Consider the following 23,931-nt stretch of genomic DNA (forward strand, 5'->3'; position numbering starts at 1 on the left):
AGAAGCCACAGAACTCTAAAGACCAACATTATTTTGAATTAAACCACCTCTCTGGAGAGCACAACACAATGTTTGTCTACCACAGATACAAGTTTAACCACCCCTTCTCCCTGATATTAGGCCCTTCAGTGCAACGATGACCCTGCCTACTCCAGGAAGGTACACTGCTCCAAGTAAAATGGACACTTGACAAGCATCTTTACTGGGCACAAAGCTTGCACCCAAAGTGCAAGGAATGACTGAACAAACACACGTGCAGGAAACCAGCAGATTTCACTGGAAATACTGATCTCACCATACCAAAAAAAAAGTGAGCTTTTTCTAGCTACATGAAAAGAAATGATGCATAAACTGGATACATACTCACATTGCATAACTGCATTTCTGCATATGTATATTATATAAATACATATATATATTCTGAGATCATTATGCTCTGAGGCTGTACATAAACATAGACATTAAGAAAATGGAACACTAAAAACAAGTTTTGAGGAACCTGTCTCTACAGCAACTGACAGATTTCCTAGAATTCCCTGGCACACCCCAGCAAAGCTGAGTGCTTTAATATGAGTCACAAATACATGACAAAATTCAGCATTTTTTCTTTACTGCTTCCTCTCTCCTGTCATCCAGATTATTTCTGTGGGACAGGGAACTATCCTGTAACTTGTCTTCTGCTGGAAATACCTTTAAAAAGAATACTTAATAAATAAGTTCTAGACATGCTTCTCAAAAAATTTGCTATACCAATCCCAAATTCCAGTTTTAAAACTTCTATTGCCAAAAAATTCTGAAATGAATCAACTTTTTATTCAAGGAAAAAGACTTGGCTAATGCAGGGGGTATTGAAAGAATCTCTCCTACCACAGCCAACTTCAATGAATACTACAATTTTCTTGAAATACAGAAGGCAAATTCTTCACCAGAAAAATGGCGTGACTCCAATGAAGTCAGGTGAGTTGGACCAGATGTCTTTATGCCAGATAAGAATCTGGTCCACCAAAAAAATATGATGTCTAGGAACTCAGTATTTAGTTCTGCAATTTAGGTAAAAAATACAAAGTAATTTCTGTGTAAAGAAACACACCACCATCATCATCATCTATTTAATTCTGACCCTATAACCTTTCTTCCCCTTCTAATCCTGAACTCTTGAAATGAACTTAAAGTATGTGGTTTGGAGAACTTTTGAAAATGCAAACCAGATACTTTTAATTGTTTTCATCACTGCAACACTCACAACGAGCAGAACTTGTCATTGCTCTTTCCCACATTACAGTTAACATGTCATCACCTCACACTATCTGTTCCTTACATACAGATAGACCAGCTCCATTTGGCACTAGATAACTGACAAAACATACAGCACTGAAGTGTGACAGTTTATTATTGAGAAACTGCTAAAAGTGCATGTTTTTTCAGAAGAGCCGCTGCATGACACTACTGCTACTTCGCGTGCATAGAATCCTTTCTACCGATAAACCTCAAAACCAAAGAAGAGTAAGAAACTCTTTACAAATGAAGATAAAAATAACAAAAATCACTGGGCAAAAGCTCCAGAGGCACTGGGAAAAGACACTTCCCCAGCTCCTCTCACAACCAGTCCAGAGCCCTATCCATGCCGTGATGCAGCTCAGAGCTGGACGCTGAAAGCACCCTCACTGGAAGAAGGCCAGAGGGTTAAGGCAGCCTGGGAGGGTGACTTAAAGCTGTTAACTGACCCTATTTTTTAAGCCTTAACATTTTAAGACTTACTTTTACTCCTCCTGCTGACCTCCCTTCCCCAGTGGCAGCTCCAAAGCTAAGGCAGCTTCCAGTGCACTTCTCAGCAAAACTGAGCTGACCATGCAAGTGTTGTGTCTCCATCTGCACAAACTCAATTACCTTCGCAGCTCCCCAGGATAACAAAGAGGAAACTTCTCATTCCCTCTGATTTTACTAATCCACTCATCCTGATAAACAGAAGACAATTACACACAGGTGAGGAAAAACCCTCTGGATTAACACAGAGTGGAGAGGGATATGCAGGACCGAGCCAGCACAAGACAGAGACTGCCACTGCCCCAAAGACACCATGTTTCCCCATTCCTGGCATTTTACAACTCAAATTTCACTTGTCCAACAAGATCATTGTAATGTATTGGACAAAAGATGAATGAACTGGCTTCGCTAGTTAAAAGCACCTAATCGGGAAAGGCAAGCAGTGCTTAGGGGTCTATCCAACACCGTGTCCCCCGTCTGCACTCCAGGGCTTTCCAAGCCCTTCACACATCTCACGATTAGGCCCAAAGTTGCAATTCACAATTTTCCAGTTTGTCTCTTCAGATGACTATTGTACCATGAAGATGTAAACAAACATAAAAGTCAAACCCAGAAGCTTGTATTAGACTCACCATCTGTGCAGCCAGAAATACTTTCTAGCACCTGAGTAAACAGGCCAAACATAAATTCATGGTTATGAAGAGGAACTACTTCGTGTCAGACTATTGGCAGATAAAAGGCAAGCACATTATTTTAAGCTTTAGATATTTGTGGGGGAAGAAGTGATAAAAGAGGAGGAGGAAATAAGGATGAATAAATGCACCAAAAGGAAAATGAGCCCAAATGGTGTCCCCATGTCTGAACTGAACCACGAGAGCTTATCTCATGGCTCTCACTGCCGATGGCTTAACCTTTCCTCCCTCCTGCTTTATGCTCCTGCATATGAGTGCACTCTGCATATTTATGCACTCTGAACCTGTGGATGAGACCAAGAACAGACACAATATACAAGAGGCTATTCCTGCGTTATCCAGCCAAAGCATCAGTCACCTGAAATCGTCATTTGAACCCATCAGATCGAATGCGCACAGTGAAGGAATCAAGACAACTTCACATAAAGACCAGGTTACCCAACCTCACCATCAACTAAGGAGCAGAACCTGCTCTATCACCTCACCTCCAAGCCTCCAGGCTCAACTTACCTCCTCACAGCACCAGGAAGAATAAGGAGGTACCCAAGAGCCGACTGCCCTGGCCCATTAGGATTGTGATACTTTCCCAGTTCACAAAAGTTCCACTCTTATCCTTGTGCACTCTGATGAACAGCTGATTGCCAGATTACCACAAGAACAGCAAGCCCTGGTTCCAGGTGCATAATAAAAGATTTTGAAATCTGCTGCAGCAGAAATGGGGGAACAGCTGAGGAGCTACAAAGCTGTCCTCTCCCACAGCCCTGCTTGCTGGCAGGCTGCAGACAGCCTATCTTCATCCCGCTTCCAGGAAAAAAGCCTTTTCGATTCCTCATGAACGCTCCTAGGAAGCAATAGTAGGTGCCTCCTCCACAAAACACAGCCAGTTTTTCTTCCTCAGACTTCCAAAGGCAGAGGGACGGTTTCAGTCAAGTATTTGCAAACATGCAGTCCACCTACCAGGTGGCTAATAAACCTAATAATGCTGGAGTGTTACTGTAAGAAATCATTGACAGGGTGTCTGTTCCTTCCAAGAAGAGTTTATTAAGGCCCTCCAGAAACCAAAGCTGTACAGGAGCTCCCACCATCTTCCCCACCAGGACTACGGAACAGTCTAAAGTAATGGCAACTACACATGGCAAATAAGCAAAGGAAAGCCTGCTCCCAGAGTTACAATTGCTGCTCTCCTAAAAAATACTCTTCAGTTTTGTGCGAGCTGTAATTACAGAAAGAAATTTGCACAGCCTTTCGGACAATTCCTTAACACAGTTTTCACTCAGTCTTTATCCCAGGATCAGACGCTGCCACCTCACTCAGGGCAAGCACTATTCGTGTTATTAAGATGAACAGGAATACACAGGGAGAAAGGAGCCACCCGGTATGAGTAAAAGGGTCATAACCTGCTCCCTGCCAACGTAAACACCAAATACAATGTCCTGATAAACTGGAAGTACAGAAGAAATCAAACGTGACTCTCCGTTTTTCAGGCTTACACAGCCCAATTACCCCAAATCAAACACATCACTTGCAAATAACATTTCTGCATATATATGTTCTTAACCTGACCAGAGACACACGCTCTGTCAGCTTAATTAAGACACCAGCCCGATTGATTTGGGTTATAGAAACTACTTAACACACACGTTCCATGGGTGCATCTGTGTTGTTGCAGTTACGGCTCTCAGCAGTTGCATCACAAAACCCTATTTCAAAGGTTTACAACTCTTCTGCAGCGTGGACAGTCAAGCTTTCTTCTTTAAGGCTGTGTTATTCTTCACTGTTATATCCCCTTAAAAGCTTGAAAATAAAGCTTCGTTTCCTATCGACTTTGTCCTTCTCTAGACAGCAAACATTGTATTTTGCTGTAGTTTTAGAGCATTGCTAGCCGAAATATGTCTCTCTCCTATTTATTTCCTTCTTTTGAGCACCTACCTGCCTCATCATCATCGGTTACAAAAGAAGCATCTGCACAAACCTGGAAACACAGGCAGAAGCCTCTGCTAGAGGATGTGGTGTAACTCCATGCAGGGTAACAAACCCCCATTTACTTTAGCCAAGCGTCTCACCCAAGGACTGCAGGAGCAAAGGGTGAGCAGGCAGGGAAAGCTACACCCGGTGCACCGTGCTGCAAAGCACACAGCCTGCTCTACCCCACCAAGGAAGAAAAAATAAAAATTCAAAGGCCAGATGTGTATTAGACCTGCTCTGTTGTGGCACTCCTGAGAACAGACTGCAACCAGCTCCCTCGTGCACGGAGCAGACCCCTCTTGACAAGCAGGACTTCTCACCTGGCCCAGTGACCAGGGGTTTGCCGAGCGGCAGTGCTGACCGCGTACGGGGAAGGCAGCAGCAGCCATGCTCAGAGGGAGCTCAGCCAGCAGAAGTGTGCAGGGCAAGGTGATTCAAAAGGCAGCAGGGATGCCTCACTAACAAAGGCAATGGGAATTCTTGCCATAGATGCACTTTTCCATCATGCTCAAGAAATGACCAAAGGATAAGTATTTAATTAGCATGCCTGAACGGCCTTCCTCTCCAGTTCGCTGCCTTTCTGAACCAATTACACCTACACCAGTACCTAAAGACTACAGGTCTGCTCTCCTGGGCACTGTACAGTAGCTCAGTAAGGACCACAGTAGCAACCAGGGAAAAAAAAGGGACAAATATCATCTCAATCTCACAGATACTGGCTGAAGCACAGAAGAAGTCTTATGTAGATCACTGTGGTGTGCCCTGGCATCCAAAGGCATTCAGATTTTCACCTGAAGGACTTTAGCCTATCCTTTCCCCACACAAACAGCTGGGCAGAGGGGATATTTCTAGATCCTGTTCCAGAACTTTGTTGCTTAATTCACACGTGTTGTACTAAGCATCACGAGTAGTCTTGTGGGACATGCTTAGAGCAACACACCCAGCTCCCAGCTATGATTCTGCAGACTCTTCCAGCTAGCATATGTCAGCAGAGACATGAAAACCACTGTGTCCCCCATGCTTCCTTCTCCCTCCCTCACCTCTGCCCTCCCAAGATGCTTATTCTCACAGGGAGCCACAACAGCACTTTAAATGTTTATGATGTGATGGCTTGGCAGGATGCATCTGGCAGAACAAGGATTTGAACTCAAGTTGCTCATAGCCCAATCCAAGACCAATTTTCCTTTTATCTAAAATGAGATGCCTAATTCCTAAGGGCAGAGACATAGTCTCTCTGAGGATCCCAGTACAGTTTGGAGCCTGTAAAAATGACAATGGCAGAGACTGGAAAGTTATACCTCCTGCCTCCACTGTGGGGGTAAAATTCTCTGCAAGGATATGATAAGGGAACTTGAAAAATTAATCTTGCAGAGCTCCTCATCACAGGGAGGATCCTGACTACTATTTTTACTTGGCATCTAGGCACTTCTTCAAAATCAGGGTGATATTTCTTGCCAATTTTGAAAGCAGGACAAAGTTCCATCTTAACTTCAATACCTCCTTAAATATTAAACAATTTATAATGTGCTAAAACTGTAACAGATTGTGCCAAAGCTTCACATTCTAAATTAATACCAGCTTCCCACCCACTGCCTCCCTGGGCAAAATCTTGGAAGGACAGAAGAAGCAGATTAACATTTCAAAGCTGAGCCCCAGCTTTCTCTTAGTTATCCTAGGTCTCCAGGGCAAACAGTCACTTCCCTTGTTGAGCATTCAGGAATGCAGATGGCCTGTTCTTGCTGTGGCAGAATCCCGTCACCCTTAAAGGGATATTGGTTATCTCAGGGAACTGCAACGAGAGTCAAATCTGATGTACCCGTAGGAAGGGCTCAGTGTAAATCTGAGAATATGGGAAATGTAACACGCGTTTAAAAAAAAATATCTGCAGGCAAGTTAAAGAAGATAACAGTTTGAAGAAATATATTTGGTAAACACAGGCATCAGATTTATTTTTAAGTTTGAACTACAGGCCACAGTCATCCTAAGAAGTTTCAAAACATGAGCAGTACAATATTAACCCCTGACAATGCTCAAGTAATTAGAAAACATGTTGGTTTACTTGCATAAAATACGTTTTCTTTCACCTAAACACTCCAAAAATTCTCACGGCTGGATCCAAATTCTAAGAATCCCATTATTTGCCTATTGATATTACTGCATTTCAGAAGACCCACACTCCTAATTTCATATGCCTGATAACTAGTAAGCACAGAGAACTCCTGCATTTAATTTTTTTGCTGCATTTGTAATACATGGAAATATTCAAATGAACCAAGGAGATTCCTAGGCAATCTCTGCTTTTCATCAACAGCTACCAACCCTCAACAAGGATGACACCTCCCCAGTCATAAAGTGCAGTCATTACCTCCCCATACATGTGTATTGCCTCTGGAATGCAGTTCTGTATCTCCTGCTTTGCTCTAGCTCTTATTATTTCTTTTGCATGGTGTACTGAAAGACGTAATTACTATAGAAAGTAACCGATAAAAGTCCTTCATTCCAAATTGTAAACGCACCTCAAAAAATTCTGTAAGCATTCTCTATTAAGACAAAAATTGTTTATGAATAGTCTGAAGCCTCCATTGTTAAGATCTGAGAATTTTTAAGTTCTGGATTCTTTTTACAGACAAGTTCAATGATCTGCAATGTGTGCCAAATTCATGTAATATCACAATGCTCAAAATGGAAAAAGGCTCTAATGAAAGGAAATATTTGTAAATATACCTACCTAAAGGGGGATTCTACATGTAACAAATAACAGCCAGCCACAAAACCAGTGAAATGTTCTATGTACAAATATTGCTAGGTTATTTGCTGTTGTAACTGGTTGCTAATGTAAGAAGCCATTTGGGTATAGAAATGTTAATATTAATCAGAGATTAATTAGTTATCTGGGAATACTATAGCGATTTCTTACCAAACCCAAAAAGCCATGAGTTATGCCTCCAAGGATGGGTAAGAAGAAAGACAGTTTCTCCTTTGATGACTAGGAATAATGTCATTTCACCAAGAGAGTATTTGAAGAACCAAGACTTTGATACAGCAAATGCAAGTGCTGAGACTGATCTGAAGGAGCTACCCTCTGATAAATTGTGCCAAAACCGAGAGTGCAGAGACTGAGACAACAGAAACATCAAAGCTCCATTATTACAGAAATGAAAAAGCCAAACAGTTTGACCAGAGACTGCAGAAAAATCACAGACTTCCCACTTTTGGCAGAAACACTACATCAGATCAGCAGAGATGGATCCCCCTGGACCCTTAGGGTTCACACAGGCAAACCACGGTGGCTCTGAACTGTGCAAGCTGCACCGTGGTAACCACAAACGTGCATGTTCTTCTGAGTGGAAAATACTTGGCACAGTCACGTCTCAATTATCAGTGGAAAATGTAATTCATCCAGTGTATGGATGAATTAACCACGAGACACATGAAGACACCAGAGCTGGGCTGCCTGTGTTATTGAGCTCAGGAGCAGCACAATGGGACAGCTGAAGTGGTTTCTGTATGTGCCCAGGTCAAGAAATACTGTGCCCGCCACACTGATGGGGCGCAAAGCTTCACCTAACAAACCACGCCAGTCCAAGCCACCTTTGGGCACAGACAGTCCCAAGGTGTCAGCTCTGTGCACCTGAGCAGCCCTGCCTGGAGACACCAGCAATGAGCCCTAGCGCTCAGCCAGCCCGCTGCAGCCGCACAGCCATCACGGAGTAAGGCTCAGCCTGCTGGCCGAAGCTCTGGGGACCACAGTGGACCTCCAGCCTCGAGTCTCCTTGCCAGCTGTTCCGAGCTGGCTCTGCAGAGCCACGTGAGTACCCCTGCACAGTGACAGCATCAGCCAGGCCGGTGCAAAGCCTGGGTGCATCCACCCAGCCCTGCTAGCCCAGGTAATAGAGACATGGTTCTCCTATTAGCTGAGCGCTAAAAAGGCTAACAATGCATCTAAGCTGCCTTATTATTGCAAAAGACTGCAAGTGCATATATACAAAGGAACAGCTGCAGCAGCACATCTACACCTTACATGCTCACATGTCCTCTGACGTAGACTTACTCCTTCATGCACTCTCGCAGCCAGTACCAAAGCACTCTCCACCTGCTCTCCTGAGCCTTCACAGGCAATCGGCAGCAACATAGATGACAAGGAGAAAGCAGCTGTAATTTAGCATCATGAAGCAGTGATCTTCCAATTCACTGCTGCTTGCTGGGACCGTGGCAGCATTAGCATGAAAGATTGCAAGCAGACCAACAGGGACTTAGACTGAAAAATTTTACATTGCAATTTGAATCCAATATTAAGAACTTTTTGCAGTTTAGGGTATTAGCAGCACTTCCACTAAACATCAGTTTGTTTATGCATTGTATCCCCAAAAAAAGATGTGTCACAACTAACTTTAATAAACAAAGAGTAGGATTTAACAGCATTTTTAGATTCTGAGTATTTATTAACAGGCCTGTCATGAATGCTTCATTTAAGCAACCAAATTTACTTGGTAGAATAACATTTAGTTACAATTAGTTACCTCTGCTAATGTATAAACTGTTTAAGTTATTGCAGATGAATGAGACTCAGCAACCTTTCAATGGGTATCAGACTCACCAATTTAACATATAAAATGCTCGTGACCTCTGCAACAGGACTCACTCAGAACCCATTTTAGAAATAGTTTTAAGTCACTAAAGAAAGCGCCTGCACCAGAGCAGAGTTAACTGTGAGTAATTGCTAATGGGAGGAGGCAGGGAAGAGGATGTGGATGCCTCTCCCATCCTCCCCTGCCTGATGAGGATAGACCATTCAGCAAGGCAGGGCAAAACCTCCAGGAAACACATATAATGGGAGACACTATTAAGCCTTAATCAGCTTTGAGAGAGCGTTAAGACTTGGCTCATTTTCCTTTTCATTTTAGTGATTTTGGTGATAAAATTACTTGGCTCTGAACACTTCAAAACACCCTTTTTTATGCCACATAGGATATGTTTTCCCTTGTAATGTTTTCCATTAATTTGCACAAATTATTTTTTCTTCTTTTAAATTACACGAAATAAACAGCGAGAATATATAAAGGAACCTATATTCTCTTATTGAATAATTACATACTATCTTTGAATACACAACCAAAATCTGACATCCGATAAATCCAAGACAAAGCTTCAATTAGTCCAGATAATGCCCATAAACCCCACAGTGCTTTACAAAGATATGTAAATGTCAGCACCTTTATTTCACATGAAGAAAATGGAGCTCCAAGAGCAGACATGGTCAGATCACATCACATCCAAGAATCCAGACCTCTTTATTCCCAGACTAATTAACATCTCTTGTAACAGTGCTCCTTCCTCACACTAACATTCAACTATAGCATAACATACACCAACAGGAAGTATTATCCCTAATCCTTTGGAAACAGCTGTGATTTTTCTGTAAAACAACTGAATATACACTCATTCTGCTTATTTGCAATTTCTGTGAAATGCTGCTCTTCTAATTAAAATATACCTCTACAGACTGAAAAAAAAAACTAAGAAAGTTTTCTTTTCTTAGGCAAAAAAAAAAAAAAAAAAAAAAAAAATCAAGTTTTGGACAACAACCAAAAACATTTCAATGACTATCTTTGGCACTCAAAAGTGAAGTACTCAGAAATCCAAGATTTTATAAGTCTTTATCTAATTTGAAGAATATAAATATCATTAAGCAACTTTTTAAGCTGCTTAACGTAGAACAAGAGACGGAAACAGCGGGGCTACAATGGAAAAGTGGTCCAGATACCTAGTGATTATTTTCTGTCCTTTGATAACATCATTTGCCCACATAAAGGGATAGCACACACAGGGGAAAAGAGTAGACTACTGAGTCCATTTGCAGATAAAAACCAAAACGCTGCTCTTCCTACAGCAAAGCTGCATAACAAGCAGCCATTAAACAGCAAACTGAGGCATGGACACCAAGATTCAGAGAAAGCTTTGGGTTGCTTCAACACTAACTCACGCTAATCTCTGACAATCCACAATCCAGCTTCATCCAGGTAAAACTACTGCAGAAATCCAGAGAGCACAATCCGGCCTCCGCCAGGCTGCAGCATGCAGCAATGAGCAGAAATGACCGGTGCAGCAGAGGGTAAGCAGACAGAGTTAAACAAGCACCATAGCACAAGGAGTTGCTCAACAGAAAAAAAAAAAAAAAACCAACCTTGGAAAGAAAAGAAAGTGGTTAGTCACCAGGGGTTATAACAGCCTGTAGTAAACAGTCCGGTTCATCAAATAAACAAAGCAAATACTCCATCCTGCAAGATGCTGGGGAATTCTTTGAAAGGAAGTGCAAGCTCTCCACTTTCAGTGCATTCAATCAGTGAGGTTGGTGGCAAGAAGCCCCAGCTCCCACGAGAGAATACTGAACCTCTCGATGCACCAAAAATGAGCATAGCTCGTGGCTTACAACCCTGAACACAAACAGTAGGATGCAAACACACACTCAATTTACAAGTGGATTTACAGAGACTTGCAAAACTTCAAAAAATAAAATGTCCTTAATCTAGCTCCAAGACCTTTCCAGCTTCTATTTCTCAGTAACAAACTGTCAGTGCCTTCCGTTCTGGATTTCAAAAATAAAAGCTCAGTGCTGCAAGGACTGCATCCTGCACAGAGTCCCAATTCGGCACATTTGGTTATACAGGAAAAGCCTCTGAATGCTTTGGACCTGTGTCTGTGGTCTGCAGATCTGAGGGATGTGCAATTAAAATCAGCTTCTCCTAAAGTGTCAGAAGGGTGGAGGCTGACAATAATAAACTGCAAGCTCCTGTACAGTCATTTGAAAGCAGTGTCTTCTCCCCAGCTCTACCAAATACTAAATTAGAAACAGTTCTGGCAGCATTTTGTCTGCTGCTCGTGAAGCAAAAGGGAAGAGACTTGCTAAAATCCAGCTGACAGGTTTTTGCATTTATCCTAGGTTCAACCACATGCAAGTCTGTTGAGTGTGAAAAGTCCCTGCACTGGCTTCAGTCAACAAGAAACAGAATGCTCACCTGAGCACAGTGCTGAGGGCCCTGCATTCACAAAAGCAGACATTTCTCCATACAAATGTCTCCATTGGACCGCGTGTGATGAGACTATCAGACAAATTACCACAAGCCAGCTACTATTGGCAACTGTCAACATAGAATCAGTACTGACCTTATCTGGATCATAACTATGGAAGTGCTCAACATGATGAGCAAGATGCACTGGATAAGAGAGACCACATCCCCACTATTGTTAAAAATCCCCCGGTTCCATGCTGCACACTCAACAATGCAACTTGCTCCCATTGTGGATACAAGAAACGCAAGTCACACACAGCTGTATTAGAATATCCATCATTTTAGCGTTAATTTCCTTATTTAAATCCACACTACCCACCCTACTCCAGGCTTTCAAACCAGTATGACTACACAAAACTGCCATTCAGATACAAGGCCTTCTATTTCTTTGTAAAAGTGTAACAGCACACAAACTTCTGAACCTTTCCAGAGCAAACAGTTATTTCAGCTTCACAGCAGTAATGCGTTTTCTCCACATAATATTTATTATCAAACCAGGACAGGCAGGCACAGCAGATTGATGGATGCCTAAAGGAGAGAAATTAACCCAAAATTCAGTAGAAGCAAACTTCTGTCATATTATGCACCCTCAGGAAATAGACTCCCAACTTAACTAAACATACTTTTCCTATGGACTATCTCCTACAAACTACCGCTCCATGCTTCTGAAGAGCATCTCTGCTCAGCACAGAATTTAGTATGACAAACTAGGAGCTTATCACATCAACCATCACACAATGCAGTTTGATAGGAAAGGCTCAGACCCTGCTTTCAGTTATCATGACCTTTTCCAGGATTTTTATAGATTCTTGCATATATTTACTAGAAAATACAACAGTGACAGGATAATGAGGAATACCAGAACTGAAGACAGGGCTGCCAATACTGTGACCAACAAATCTGATCCTGAATTAAGAATTGCAGGTGAAGATCAACAGGACTGAAGCTTCGAGCACGCACACTTTGATGATGGCAGAATGGAAAAACCTTAGAAATAGGAAGAAAAAGTGGAACAGACATTTCAGAGCAAAAGGAGGTGATACAAGGAAAAACAGTTATCAAAAATATGCTTGGCTGAGGAACAGCTTGGAGAGGTACACAGAAGAGATCATGCTTTATGAAAGCAATGGGGAGTAGAAAGGCAATTCAGCCAACTTGTTCCATGATGAAACCACATGTGAGACAAGTGAGGCACTGCAGCTTGTAGGATGGACATCCAGTGAGTCCTTCACAAGCAGAAGTCTATTTCTCAGCTTGCCACAGGGAAACGGATTCAATGACCCTGAGTGCTCCATCCAGTCCTACACCACTAATAGCAGGGGTCCCTCCCTATTGCCTAATACTGGATTATGCAAAAGACCACAGAGAACTGCCAAGTCAGGGCTTCGCATTATCATTCCACACCCCTACAGAGATTGCTGTGATAAAGCATTAGCCCTGGACACACCGCTCTCATTAACCCCTCCTCCTTCATGCTCACTCACCATTAAGGCTGGGCACACAGCTGACAAAGCCAGCCTTCTGGTCTCCTTGCACTCACAGGGCTGATACAGAGGAAAATGACAGGAATTCCAGCCCTCTTCAATCCCCAATGACTCTGGCACAGCAGGATCTCCTTAAAGATCAACCTTCAGCCTACAGTGAAGTCACTCTTCTAAGCTAGAGGTCAACTCAGTCTTGGAGATCCCTTTTGAGATGATACTAGCTCCAAGGATGCATTTGTGCTCTGTATGAGAAAGCTTTTAACGCATTATGTTGGACACAAAACAGTACATGAACTGAGGAAACTCTATAGGACCCTATTCCAAGACAAGAGAAGAACTCTTGTGAACTCAGCTTGCACAGACCATCAAATTCAGGGCGCATTTCCAGTACCACCTGACCTAATCAACTCTCTTTGAAGAAAACAAGAAGCTATAATATTTGTTTTCTAAGTTGACTACTGCAAAAGAAACTGCTGTGACCTCAAGCAACAACCCAAATCAAAGGAACGCTTCCAGAAATACAGTTCCAGCCTGAAAAAGTATGCTGAACTCTTGACATTTTTACCACCACACTGAATAAATTTTGAATGTACCTGTAGGCCATGCAAGAAAATCTGACTTCAGAACAGGTGATTCTAACAACAAGGCCTACATTTCAGCCACTCTTGAAAGTGGACTGTAAATTTGTAAGTAAATACACATTCCTAAGGAAAAACCACATTCAGCTTCCACAATGACATTTAAAATACCTCTGAAGAGTAGATGAGCCACTGTGGTCCCACTCTCAAGAGCAACAAGAAATGCAAGAAAACAGCCACCTGAAGTGCATGAGCTTGCAAAGAGCTCTTGCAAAGGAGCAAACCACACATGCATGTGGAACTTAATGCCCAGTTCAGGCTGTTCTGGGATAAACCAACCAACATCTGGTCAAGGGAGCCCCTTGTCCTACAAAGATTCTGCAGAAACACAAATTCCCAGCCACACTATCTGATCTGCAAGATAGAGACCTCCAAAACTGATGGGTTTTGCATGGAATTTCCTCTGTGTTATCAGGGCCGATTAGGTCAACAAACTGTTAACATTGCAATTTCTTTCCAAATGGTAATGGAAATAACTATGCACACCTTCTTCAGCCTTCCATGTTCCAAGCATTACTTACAGTTGTATGATGAGAGACGCTGCCTCCAATATTGAGGTTTTTGAGAAGCTGGGGAGACCCTCCATACTGCCCTGAGATCTGCTTCCTGACTTCAGCAGCTACAGTTCTGAAACAAGACAGGGACAACATTATTTCTGTAGAAGAATTAGAATGAAGATGATATATCAAATCCACTTTACACTGCTGTTGGAACGAAACCAAATATTCGTGCACTGGTTGGAATAAGAGTGTCACTGGCCAGCAAAAAACAGACCTTCTATATTAAATTCCCAGAAAATCACAAAATTCTTGCAAGGCTGCATATACATATTCTTAACAGCAATTACATTTTTTTTTTCCTTTAGTGAGCTGCTCCCTTGTGCACATCTGTGACAATAAAATGCGTATGACCCTGAGCACAAATAAACTTGTCCCTGGCAGGCCCTTTCCAGTTCCTACCGAGGAAAAGCTCTCCTCCAGTGCTCTCTGCCACCCTCAGCAGTTCCAAGCCTGGTCACACATCTGCTTCTGTGCTCTGCCCTCTCATTTTCACCCCTTGCCCATTTTTGGTTTTTGCAGTCAGAGAGATGAGGACTGGCAGCCACTTTCCACCCAATATCTAACCCCTTCAACACCCAGCTCAGGGGCAGAAAAGCAGTCCCACGCAGGGTGGGTTGAAATGTCTAGGCAATGACAAACGGGAAACAACCGATGTGAAAGGCAGCAGTGAGGCTATGGTGACTAGCAGTGGGGACAGGCAATGCACTGGCTAGCAGGGCACGGTGCCTTATGGTCTCTGCCAGAGAGAAATCCCACTGCTGGGCAGCTTTTCTCACCAGGAAGGAAAAATGCACATCAATCCTTCCATGCCTGGAGGGTAAAATCCACCCTGTGACGCTCTGGGGTTTTCTATTTTCCCCAATAAGCCACTTTGTCAATGGTAAGCCTGAAAACACAAGAGTTGGGTAAATCCACCAAGTGAACATCTCAGCAAAGGAAGAGCACATCAGAGAGGGAAATGCTGTTTGCCAAAGACTGCCTTAACAAACAGCCATGGGTCGAGCCCTAAGACAACCATCCACAGCAGCCACCTTGTAACCTAGCAGTAAGCTGCAGCTCACCTCAGCAGCAGAACAGGGATAGCCACATTTTTGAGTATGGTGGAAATGGTTTTGTTTCAAAAGTAAACCCAAACCCATGTTTTTCCACACACAAAAAAAACCATTTTTCCTAAAAGCTGCTGACTGCCCTTTGTCTACAGGACCTCACCAACATAAGAGTGCTCTTCTCTAGGAGTCAATGACCATTTTATTAGTGACAAACCTGCTCCCAACTGTCACTCAACACATCACAGCACTGCAGTCCGCTCTGTCTCCCAGAAGAAAGTCCTGGCTCCAAAGAGACTCTAACCAGTGTGTAAGACAGATGAAGAGGCTGCATGGACAAAGGTGGGTTTTTTTCTGCTGTATCTGTCCTCTGTGGGAACAGCATCATGGCTAACAGACTCACTCCTGATCTCTCACTCAAGTGAACGTGCTGTGTCAGCATGGCACATGAGCTCCTAAAATCCTGTCAAGTAAAGATGGTTAAACCTCCCCTGAGCAAAACCTTGACATCAGGGTGGGTTCCTAGCATCAGGACTGCTGTAGCAGTGAATGCTGGTGGGCAGGAATGGGGGCCGGTGGAAGCAACTGATGTCAATGGAAGAGAAGGGAACTCTTAAAAGGGAACTAGCTGGGACAACCAAGCCTACCATGGAGAGCAGATGTTTCCTCAGGCCAGAGTATGGGAGTAAGATTAGCTAAGGAAGCATTATTTTGTCTTTTTTAAAAGTGATTGCAGAAGGAAAAAAAAAAAGTTTTATGTATTCTGGCTGCTAGAAGTCATTTCGTTCATGTTTGCCTTTATCCACAGGAGACTGTGTTTTCACTTCTGGAGGGTGGCTTCTGAAAGCAGACCAAACAGCTCCTGCTGGGGATGGACAACATTCAGGCTGTCTGATTGCCCTCAGAAAAACCATCTTCCCTGCTCCCACCACGTGCACACTCACAGACACGCACACATGAGAACAAACCATGCATGCTGCTAGCATTTATAGGAAAATTTGGAATGTATTAAAATGGCTGCTTGGCATGGAAAACACCACGCATCTGTGGCTGATGAAATTTAAAAGCTTGCCCCCTGGTTGCAGACAATCTCTGGTTTAAACCCAATCTCTTATTCAGTGTGTGTTTTGTGTAATTCCTGATGATACCCAGAAGAGAGCCCTTCACCACATGGCTGGCAGGAAAAATGAGAACCCACGTTCCACCATGCAGCACAGCACAGGAAAAGCTAAAAATCTTTCCCCATTTTCATTGTTTCCAGATGGAAAGTACAGCTAGAGGGGGAACCTGTCCTCAGCTGTGCAGCCGCTGCCAATGCCCAGCCACATTACTCAGCACTGCTACTCCTGCATGCAGTGGCCTCTTACAAACCTGAGACATGCATTGTGATAGAGACTCCAGAGAGGTTCTCAGTCCTTTCTTCTTCTGCATGTTGGTCTCAGCTGGGCAGCTCTGCAGCGGCTGGGAGCTGCGTTGTACTTGGAGCACAGCCTGTCAATACACCCTTAACTCCAGCTATGACTGCACTTTACCCCAACTCAAGGCAGAAGCAAACTTGGCTACCATTATAGCATTGCTCAGGGGCGCTATGAGTTTGCATGGATGCTATTACACTGCCTGACATCATCCCTGCTGAAAAGGTCATTTCATGCAATAGGGGAAGAAACATGGTAAAACAAAAGGGATGGTGGCACTAATCAGCACAGCTTCTGACCATGTGCTGTACATCGATGGCTGCTCCATGTTGCTGCCCTATTAATAACCTCACTGGATATTAAAAATTCCCCTGAAGCATGATCACAGAAAGTCAGAACTGAACAATTGGTTTCACCAAGACGCCATCATTACTTTCAAGTCTTAAGTGGTTCTATCTCTCTGGCTTTCACAATTACCAGTCAAACCTCTTCCCTCATGAAGTAACTGCCCACTGTCTAAAAAAACCTCAAAATTCCTCAGCAGAGACCGCAGGACTTACTACTGCTTACTCCAAGCCTACAGTCTAATCCACAGCTTTTGGTGGCTACCCTTCTGTATCAATGTATTCACAAATGGATTGAACACCATTTTCCCTAATGGAACACATCATGCTTCTGACATTTAGAAACCATCTTCTAATGTAATCTGATCACCACATGTATTTATGGCTAATCTATACTCATTTGGTTTTGTGCCAAATCATCAGTTAGGTTCAGTAATCCTCCTCTCACTCCTTCCTATTCACAAGGTATTCACAAAACTTAGTCATGTCCCCTCCCAGCCTTCCTTCTATGAAGCTGAGCAAGGTCAGGTCCTGCAATAGATTTTCTGCTCCCTGATCACCCTGATGGCTCTTCTCCACCTATGTTCCAGTTGGCAATCACACCTTTTAACACACTGTGTTTCACCCTGACCACTCACTCCAGATAAGGCCTGACCAGGGCTTTATAGAACCAAATGAGTATTTTCCTATTGAGAAAACACCTCAGCTGACTACTTTTAGGACTGCTTACTCACTGCTTCATCACAGAGGTTCACAGTTTCCCTAAAACTGATAACATGCTTGCCTTCTCCTCCTCCAAATTTGTCCATGACAAATGCCATTTATTCATGACTAGTAAGTTCACGTTATATTATAACCCTGAGCACTATTTCTAACTAGAAGCTATGCTTCCCAAACCAACTTAGGTTTAAAAGTTTATTATAGCAAACCCAACCAGAAAAAGAGAAATAAATCTCAAAAGTCTCCAAATGGAAAAAAAGAAATCCATTTGACAGAACAGACGAGCCATTAACGCTCTTGACAATTAAAAGAACAAATAAAAAACTGCCTCTTTAATAACTATCTTTTATTCAAAATGTAACCAGAGATCCTTAGACAAACATTACAGTTAATTACAGCCCACAGCCTCATGAATGTCTATGTTTAAAGTACATCTTCCCTAGTCATCTTCTTTCTGACCTTCGTCACTGGTTAATTATTGTGTGTGCCTGTGGTTCACACGGGGGCGGGGGGGGGGGGGGGGGCGGCATGGAAAGGCAAAGGCGAGGAAAAAAATCCCCTTGGAAGCGGCTTCTAAAGCAAAACAAGACTGGTCATTCTCAAAGTGCTCTGAGCTGCAAATAACAAAATGAAACCATTTGTTTGTGTTTCCATGTTTCTTTACTACACACAAAAACAAATTCTGTTTCTGTGTGGCTTACCTGGTCAAAATCAAAAATTCTTCCTTCCCACCCCATCCTTAGCTTAAGCAGCATACTGGAAATATCAGTTCTGATATCCCCAAGAAAAGGCTCACCAAGACCTGTCCAGTTATTCCATGCAAGGTTAAGAACTCTGCCTTTTCACAGAAAAGGCGGGTCAGTACACAGTTATCTAGATCATCTGCTGCAGTGATTTGAGGAAGTCTCTCTTTTCCATAGCCCTCCCCATTCTGAAAGAGCAATGCAGATTGTTTGTTTCTCCCCATCCCACTAATTTCAGAACTGTTACTCCTGCCTGTTCTTCATCTTATGTGTCACATGCAGTGACTCTATACTCAGCGAGCCTTTGCCTCTTGAGAAAGACAGCCTGGTACAGTGAGGCATCTGCGCCAACCCATAGCAAAGCTGCTTGTTCTCTCTCAGCGGTGGAGAAAACTCTATTTACATAGTTTACTTTTTAAAGTGAAAGCATCCCTCTCTGTTCAGCCAGCTCACTTGCGTACCACTCTGCACGTGGCTGGAGGCATGTATCCTACTATACTCAGATCTGAGTCCCCACAGCCAAATGGCACTGGCTGGTTGCAAGCATCCTGCCGCTGCAGTTGAGATGACCTGTCCCTCTGCCCCTACGTGCTCCACCTGGGCTCTCTGCCTGCCGACCTGCTCCTTCCAGGCCTGAACCACGGTGTGAGTCACCAAGTATGCGTCGCAGTGGATGAGGGAACCTGCTTGAGGGAGAGCTCTGGCCTTGAGCTTCCCTCCAGTTCAGCCGGGCTCCGGATGCAGCCTTCCTCCTAAACTCCAGGTTCTTTTTCCCTCCAAGTGAACTCTTCTCCCTTTGAGTGAAATGGGTTTGATTTACAACCTGAAGCTGAGGAAATACCCAGCCTGATACTGACCGCTGCAGAGGAAGTGTGGGGTCTTAAATTAACACAGAAGATGAGCAACAACGTGTTCCCTTTTTCCTTACCATTAATTAAAACAGAAAATACCATACAGTGCTGCCTGTGATGCTCTTCTGATAATACTTGATTATTAAGGCTGAAAGCGTCACCCCTAGGCTGCAGCAAAGGGAATAAGCTCCCAAGATACCTTACTGTGAAAATCACCACAGCACTGGATTCTTCAGAAGAGATCAAAGTCACACCTCACATTAAAAAAACCCAACCAAACAAGGAAGCCTTGTACAAAGCAGCAGTTTTGTAGTGGAGCCCTAGAGATGAACTGTTCTCCCCCTGCCTTCTTGCTTGCTTTAAGCAGCCACAGATTTTCTCAGGCTTCCCACAGCGCTGCTGACGCCCGCACGAGACATCCACAACGGCTGCACAGGGGCAGACATTGTGACTACTGAAGAATGGGAAAAAGCTGCTCTGAAGTTTCTGTTAAAAATACTTTCAATTATGCATGATAGTGTTTTGACAATGCAAATGGCATCTGGATGTGGGAAGAGAATAAACTGTGATGAATATCCTGCTGCAACCACTACATTTCTGGCCTGATTCGGTGCTCATGGAAGCCAGTGACAGCTTTGCTACCGGTTTCAGTGGGTGCTGGTTTCACACCATCCCTGTTTTTACCCTGAGGCATGGCAAAAGCGACTGTCAGTCTCCCCGACACATCATTCAGGCATGTAAAAGGACTCTAAATGAACACAAATGTAAGTTTAGCCTTCCCAAGTCACCTTTTACAGTACCCCATCAGTGTAAAGAGAGCTTCAGCAGAAATAAGATGCTAGCTCTGAACATAGTGAACAGAAGTATTTTCCCTCAGTTCAAAACCATAAAGACAACAAGCTGTGATTACTCCACAAATCTCTCCATATACAATGTAAGAGCCCTGGATGACAGGGAATTTCCAAATCACTGAATGTTTGAGAGCAGGGTCATCCTTCTTCAGCCGGGGCTCTGCTGAAGTCCCCAGCCCCAGACAGCAGTGCCTCATGACACGGTGAGGTTCCTGTCCACACAGAAAGACCTCGGGAGGGGCTGGACCCACGAGGGTGAAAACAATTTTCTCCAGACTACACTGAGATCTGGGGTCTGGAAAACTGAAAATTCTCAGCAAGAGAGTAAAGACCAGTGGCAAAAAGTGATTTTTTACTCTGGGCCTTGTGTGAGGTTGAAATGCATAGCAAAATGGAGGGTAAGGCAGGTATGTTAACCCAAGTCAGGAAGATACTCTTTTAACTGTGGGAGCAGTAAAGGATGCACTAAACTCTTCCTTTTCCAAAAAAAAAAAAGCAAGGAAAGACACTTCAAAAATCATGATGGACTAACCAAAGAACCAGTTCTGGACTCCCTAGATGACCTGATCTCAGGACGGTCCAAGAGCAATGACAAAGCACTGAGGCAGGGGCTCACATGAAAGGCTACATGAGTTTGCCTGAACTGTGTATGTTGTGTGATGTTTAAAAGGCGACTTTTTTTCTTTTTTCTGTATTTTAACTACAAAAACCTGCATACCTTTTCCTCTGCCTGCCCCTGGAAAGACTGGAATGCTGGGATACAACGCGCTTCAATTACCAGGACATTCAGGAACTCAGAACTGACCTTTTCGGTGGTGGGGTTTTCACATCCCATTTCTCTGCCAAGCAGCCCCATACCCACAACACATACTGGGATAATGCCACTGGGAATCTGAAGCATACACAGGTGAAGGGGTGTGCTTGGTGGGAACAGCGCAGCACAACCCCAGAGAGGCCAGGCACGGCAATCGGCTTGGTCGGTACTGAGCCCCCAGCCCTGCTGAGAGTGAAGAGGAAGCTTAGAGGTTCCTCAAGGATAATGTATTAACTGTTTGACTTTTACTGAGACACCTTAATGAGTGAACTTTACCTCTGCCAGTGTGGATCCTCCCTTCCACTAAGTGTCCTCCAGTCCCCCAAACGGTGTATCAGCTGAACAGGGGTACTAAATAGAAGTACATCTGTTCTTACACTGAGATGGAAAAACAATTAACGTACATGCAGCTCCAGAAGTATTATGATGCTGCAGTTCCAATACAGTTTAATAAAAAATGTATTACCAATTAAAAATTAACAATTTCAGGCAAGATTTCACATATTATTAACCCACTATAGTAAGTTTAACTCAGGAGTTTCTTCTGATGGGAGTCAAGAAGAAATCAGTAAGTACACGTGATGGCCAAAGTTCAGGCTAAAAATCTGTTCTAGTTTAAAGTCTTCCAACAAAAATGCAGCAGGACCTAATCAGAAAGATACGTTGTAACAGACCATCTGAAACAGATATTTTGAAACTGCTGTAGCAGTCACTGACAGCCGCTATCCCCAACACGTAAAGATTCCAGGACTAATAAACAGATGCAGCATGGCACTGCAGTTCTGTATATACCCCTGAGGTGCACCACACTGGTTGAAGAAAGCACAGGCAATAAATCAGGACTCTGAAGACCCCATCTGTGGTCCTTTAAGACACAGAACAGCCAAATCTCATGTTTCTTTTCACTCTAGTACTGTAATAACCAGCTTAGAAGCTTGCTTCTGTTTCATAGGCAGGTCTTAAGGTAATTTACCTTCGTGGATCTGAATTGCATCCCATTTGAATTACATGCTATCAGGCAAACCAAGAGCAGCATGGCTACTTCCTGTGAATAAGACAAATGCTATGTCTACCTTGATGAGTAAGCCAAACTGGAGGGCAGCATGTGAAAACATGATGGATTTATTCTTCTTTAAACAATAGAACAGGGGAGAGCTTCCAGCAGCCACCAATACAGCTCTTGGGACTTCCGTATGCGGCTTGCTTGAATCTCTCAACCTCTGAGATAGCGACATTCACAGCAGCATATTCTGTGTCAGCACAAGAAGGGCTACAGCTCTGTCTGGGCACCCCTGGGTTCATAATTTCTTCTGCCCACAAGTTTTTGCCTTCACACGCACTGGATGTGCAGCTCAGGAACCAGGAACTTGAGATTTCTCAGAAGACAACACTACAATATGGGAAATCCCAGAGAGAAACACAGCAGTCTTATAAGTAAGCATAAAAGAAAGAGTTGGAGATGCAACAGCCCTGCTCCTCATTGTGGACCTGAGGTGCAATGAGGGTGCTGACCTCATTGCAGACCACCCGAGTCCTTCCACAGGCACAGCCTCCATGAACAGTAAACTCCACAAATGGATGCGACATGTCAAAAATACCACCTCTGCCTGCACGCACTCACTGCTGCTGTTGGGTTAGTCTGAAAACCCATCAAATGGATTAGCCCAAAAGGTACACAAAGGTGGCACATCTGTGCTACTATGTATTGAACACTGAGATAGTGCCTGACACAGGTAGAAACATTATGAGCACCCACAGTGGTCACCCCAGGGCCATTTTATTTAACTTCCTGTCACAGCTGCAGAACTTTTATGCTCTCACTTCTAGTACTTGTCTCTCACTTGACTATTTCTGTGACTACAATCAAGAACCAGGAAAATGGTGTGGCAGCAAACCCACCTCTCCCTGCTCCCAAGACCTTGATCTGTCACTTTAAACCCTGGCTGGTGCACATCAAGGTTTGCAGAGAACCATGAGAGAGGAGCAATGTCTTCACTCATCTTCAGCTTGCGAGCGGGGTGGGATTGATGCCACTCTTCTGCCTCCTACCTAGCCTTTTCCTTTGACCTCATGTTCCCTCATCCATGACCCTTCTCCATCACAGCTTCTGTAACTGCAACTATTTGTACCTACAGTTTTCTCATTCAATGGCGTGAAAATGATACTCCTTTCACTATTCTCCACAGCCTCCTGAACAGCATCAGCGAAACTGATGGCTCCCACTTCCACTCTGCTGCTAGTTACAGCTAGGAGAGGTACTGCGGTCACCAAAGGCTATTCAGTCAGACCTGCAAACTGAAAAACTGTGGTTCCCACCTGGAACCACATGCTTAACTTGGAATAGAGATCTGCAGAAACCTGGTGTTAGCAGGTAACTTCCTATAAATGTTCCTCTTTAAAAAAAACCACACCACAAAGCAACACAAAACTGTAAAATACAAGGATGTTTAACACTGTGAGTCTCAAGTAGTTCTGCACGTCCAAGGAATTGTGCTAACAGTAACCAGCTGCTTATCACACACAAAAGGAAGGGACCTATTCTCTCCATCTTGCAGGCAGCAAGGAGACGAGCAGGCAGGCTTGGTGCTCCCAGGCGGGGGGCGCCGCGCCGGGACAGGGCCCCCCGCCGCGGGCAGAGCCGGGAGGGCGAGCTCGGCGCACAGCGGCCGGGCTCGCCGCGAGCAGCCGGGCCGGGGCAGGGCCGGGGGCAGGCTCCGCACCCCCGCACCGGCAGGAAAACCCTGGCCGCGCTGCCGGGAGCGCTGGGCCGCCCATTGTGCGGCGAGAGGGGGCTGCACAATGCGCCCGGCCGGCCTTTGTTCGCAGGCAGCTGAATCAAACAGCGCTTTTCCTCCTTCCCTGCCTCCCGCCCGCGCCGGCTCCGTTTCCCCAGGGAAGCGGCACCGCGCACGGCCGGCACCGCGCACACAGCCGGCCGCATCCCCCACCCCTTTGTTGTAGACGGGGGGAACCG

At 44.1% G+C, this 23,931-nt stretch overlaps 1 protein-coding gene across 8 annotated transcripts in view; it reads right to left on the reverse strand.

Moving 5' to 3' along the window:
* DOCK7 (dedicator of cytokinesis 7) overlaps positions 1-23,931 on the reverse strand; it is a 107,009-nt gene that overhangs the window by 82,667 nt on the left and 411 nt on the right. For all 8 annotated transcript variants that reach the window (XR_008734725.1, XM_055724500.1, XM_055724499.1 and 5 more), the window contains exon 2: positions 14,135-14,240. Coding sequence is in view for 7 of the 8 variants with exons in the window: in XM_055724500.1 (XP_055580475.1) it covers positions 14,135-14,240 (106 nt within the window). In the remaining variant the exon portion in view is untranslated. The remainder of the gene's footprint in view (positions 1-14,134; positions 14,241-23,931) is intronic.

Source organism: Falco cherrug, chromosome 12 (assembly GCF_023634085.1).
Source record: "Falco cherrug isolate bFalChe1 chromosome 12, bFalChe1.pri, whole genome shotgun sequence".
Lineage (NCBI taxonomy): Eukaryota > Metazoa > Chordata > Aves > Falconiformes > Falconidae > Falco > Falco cherrug.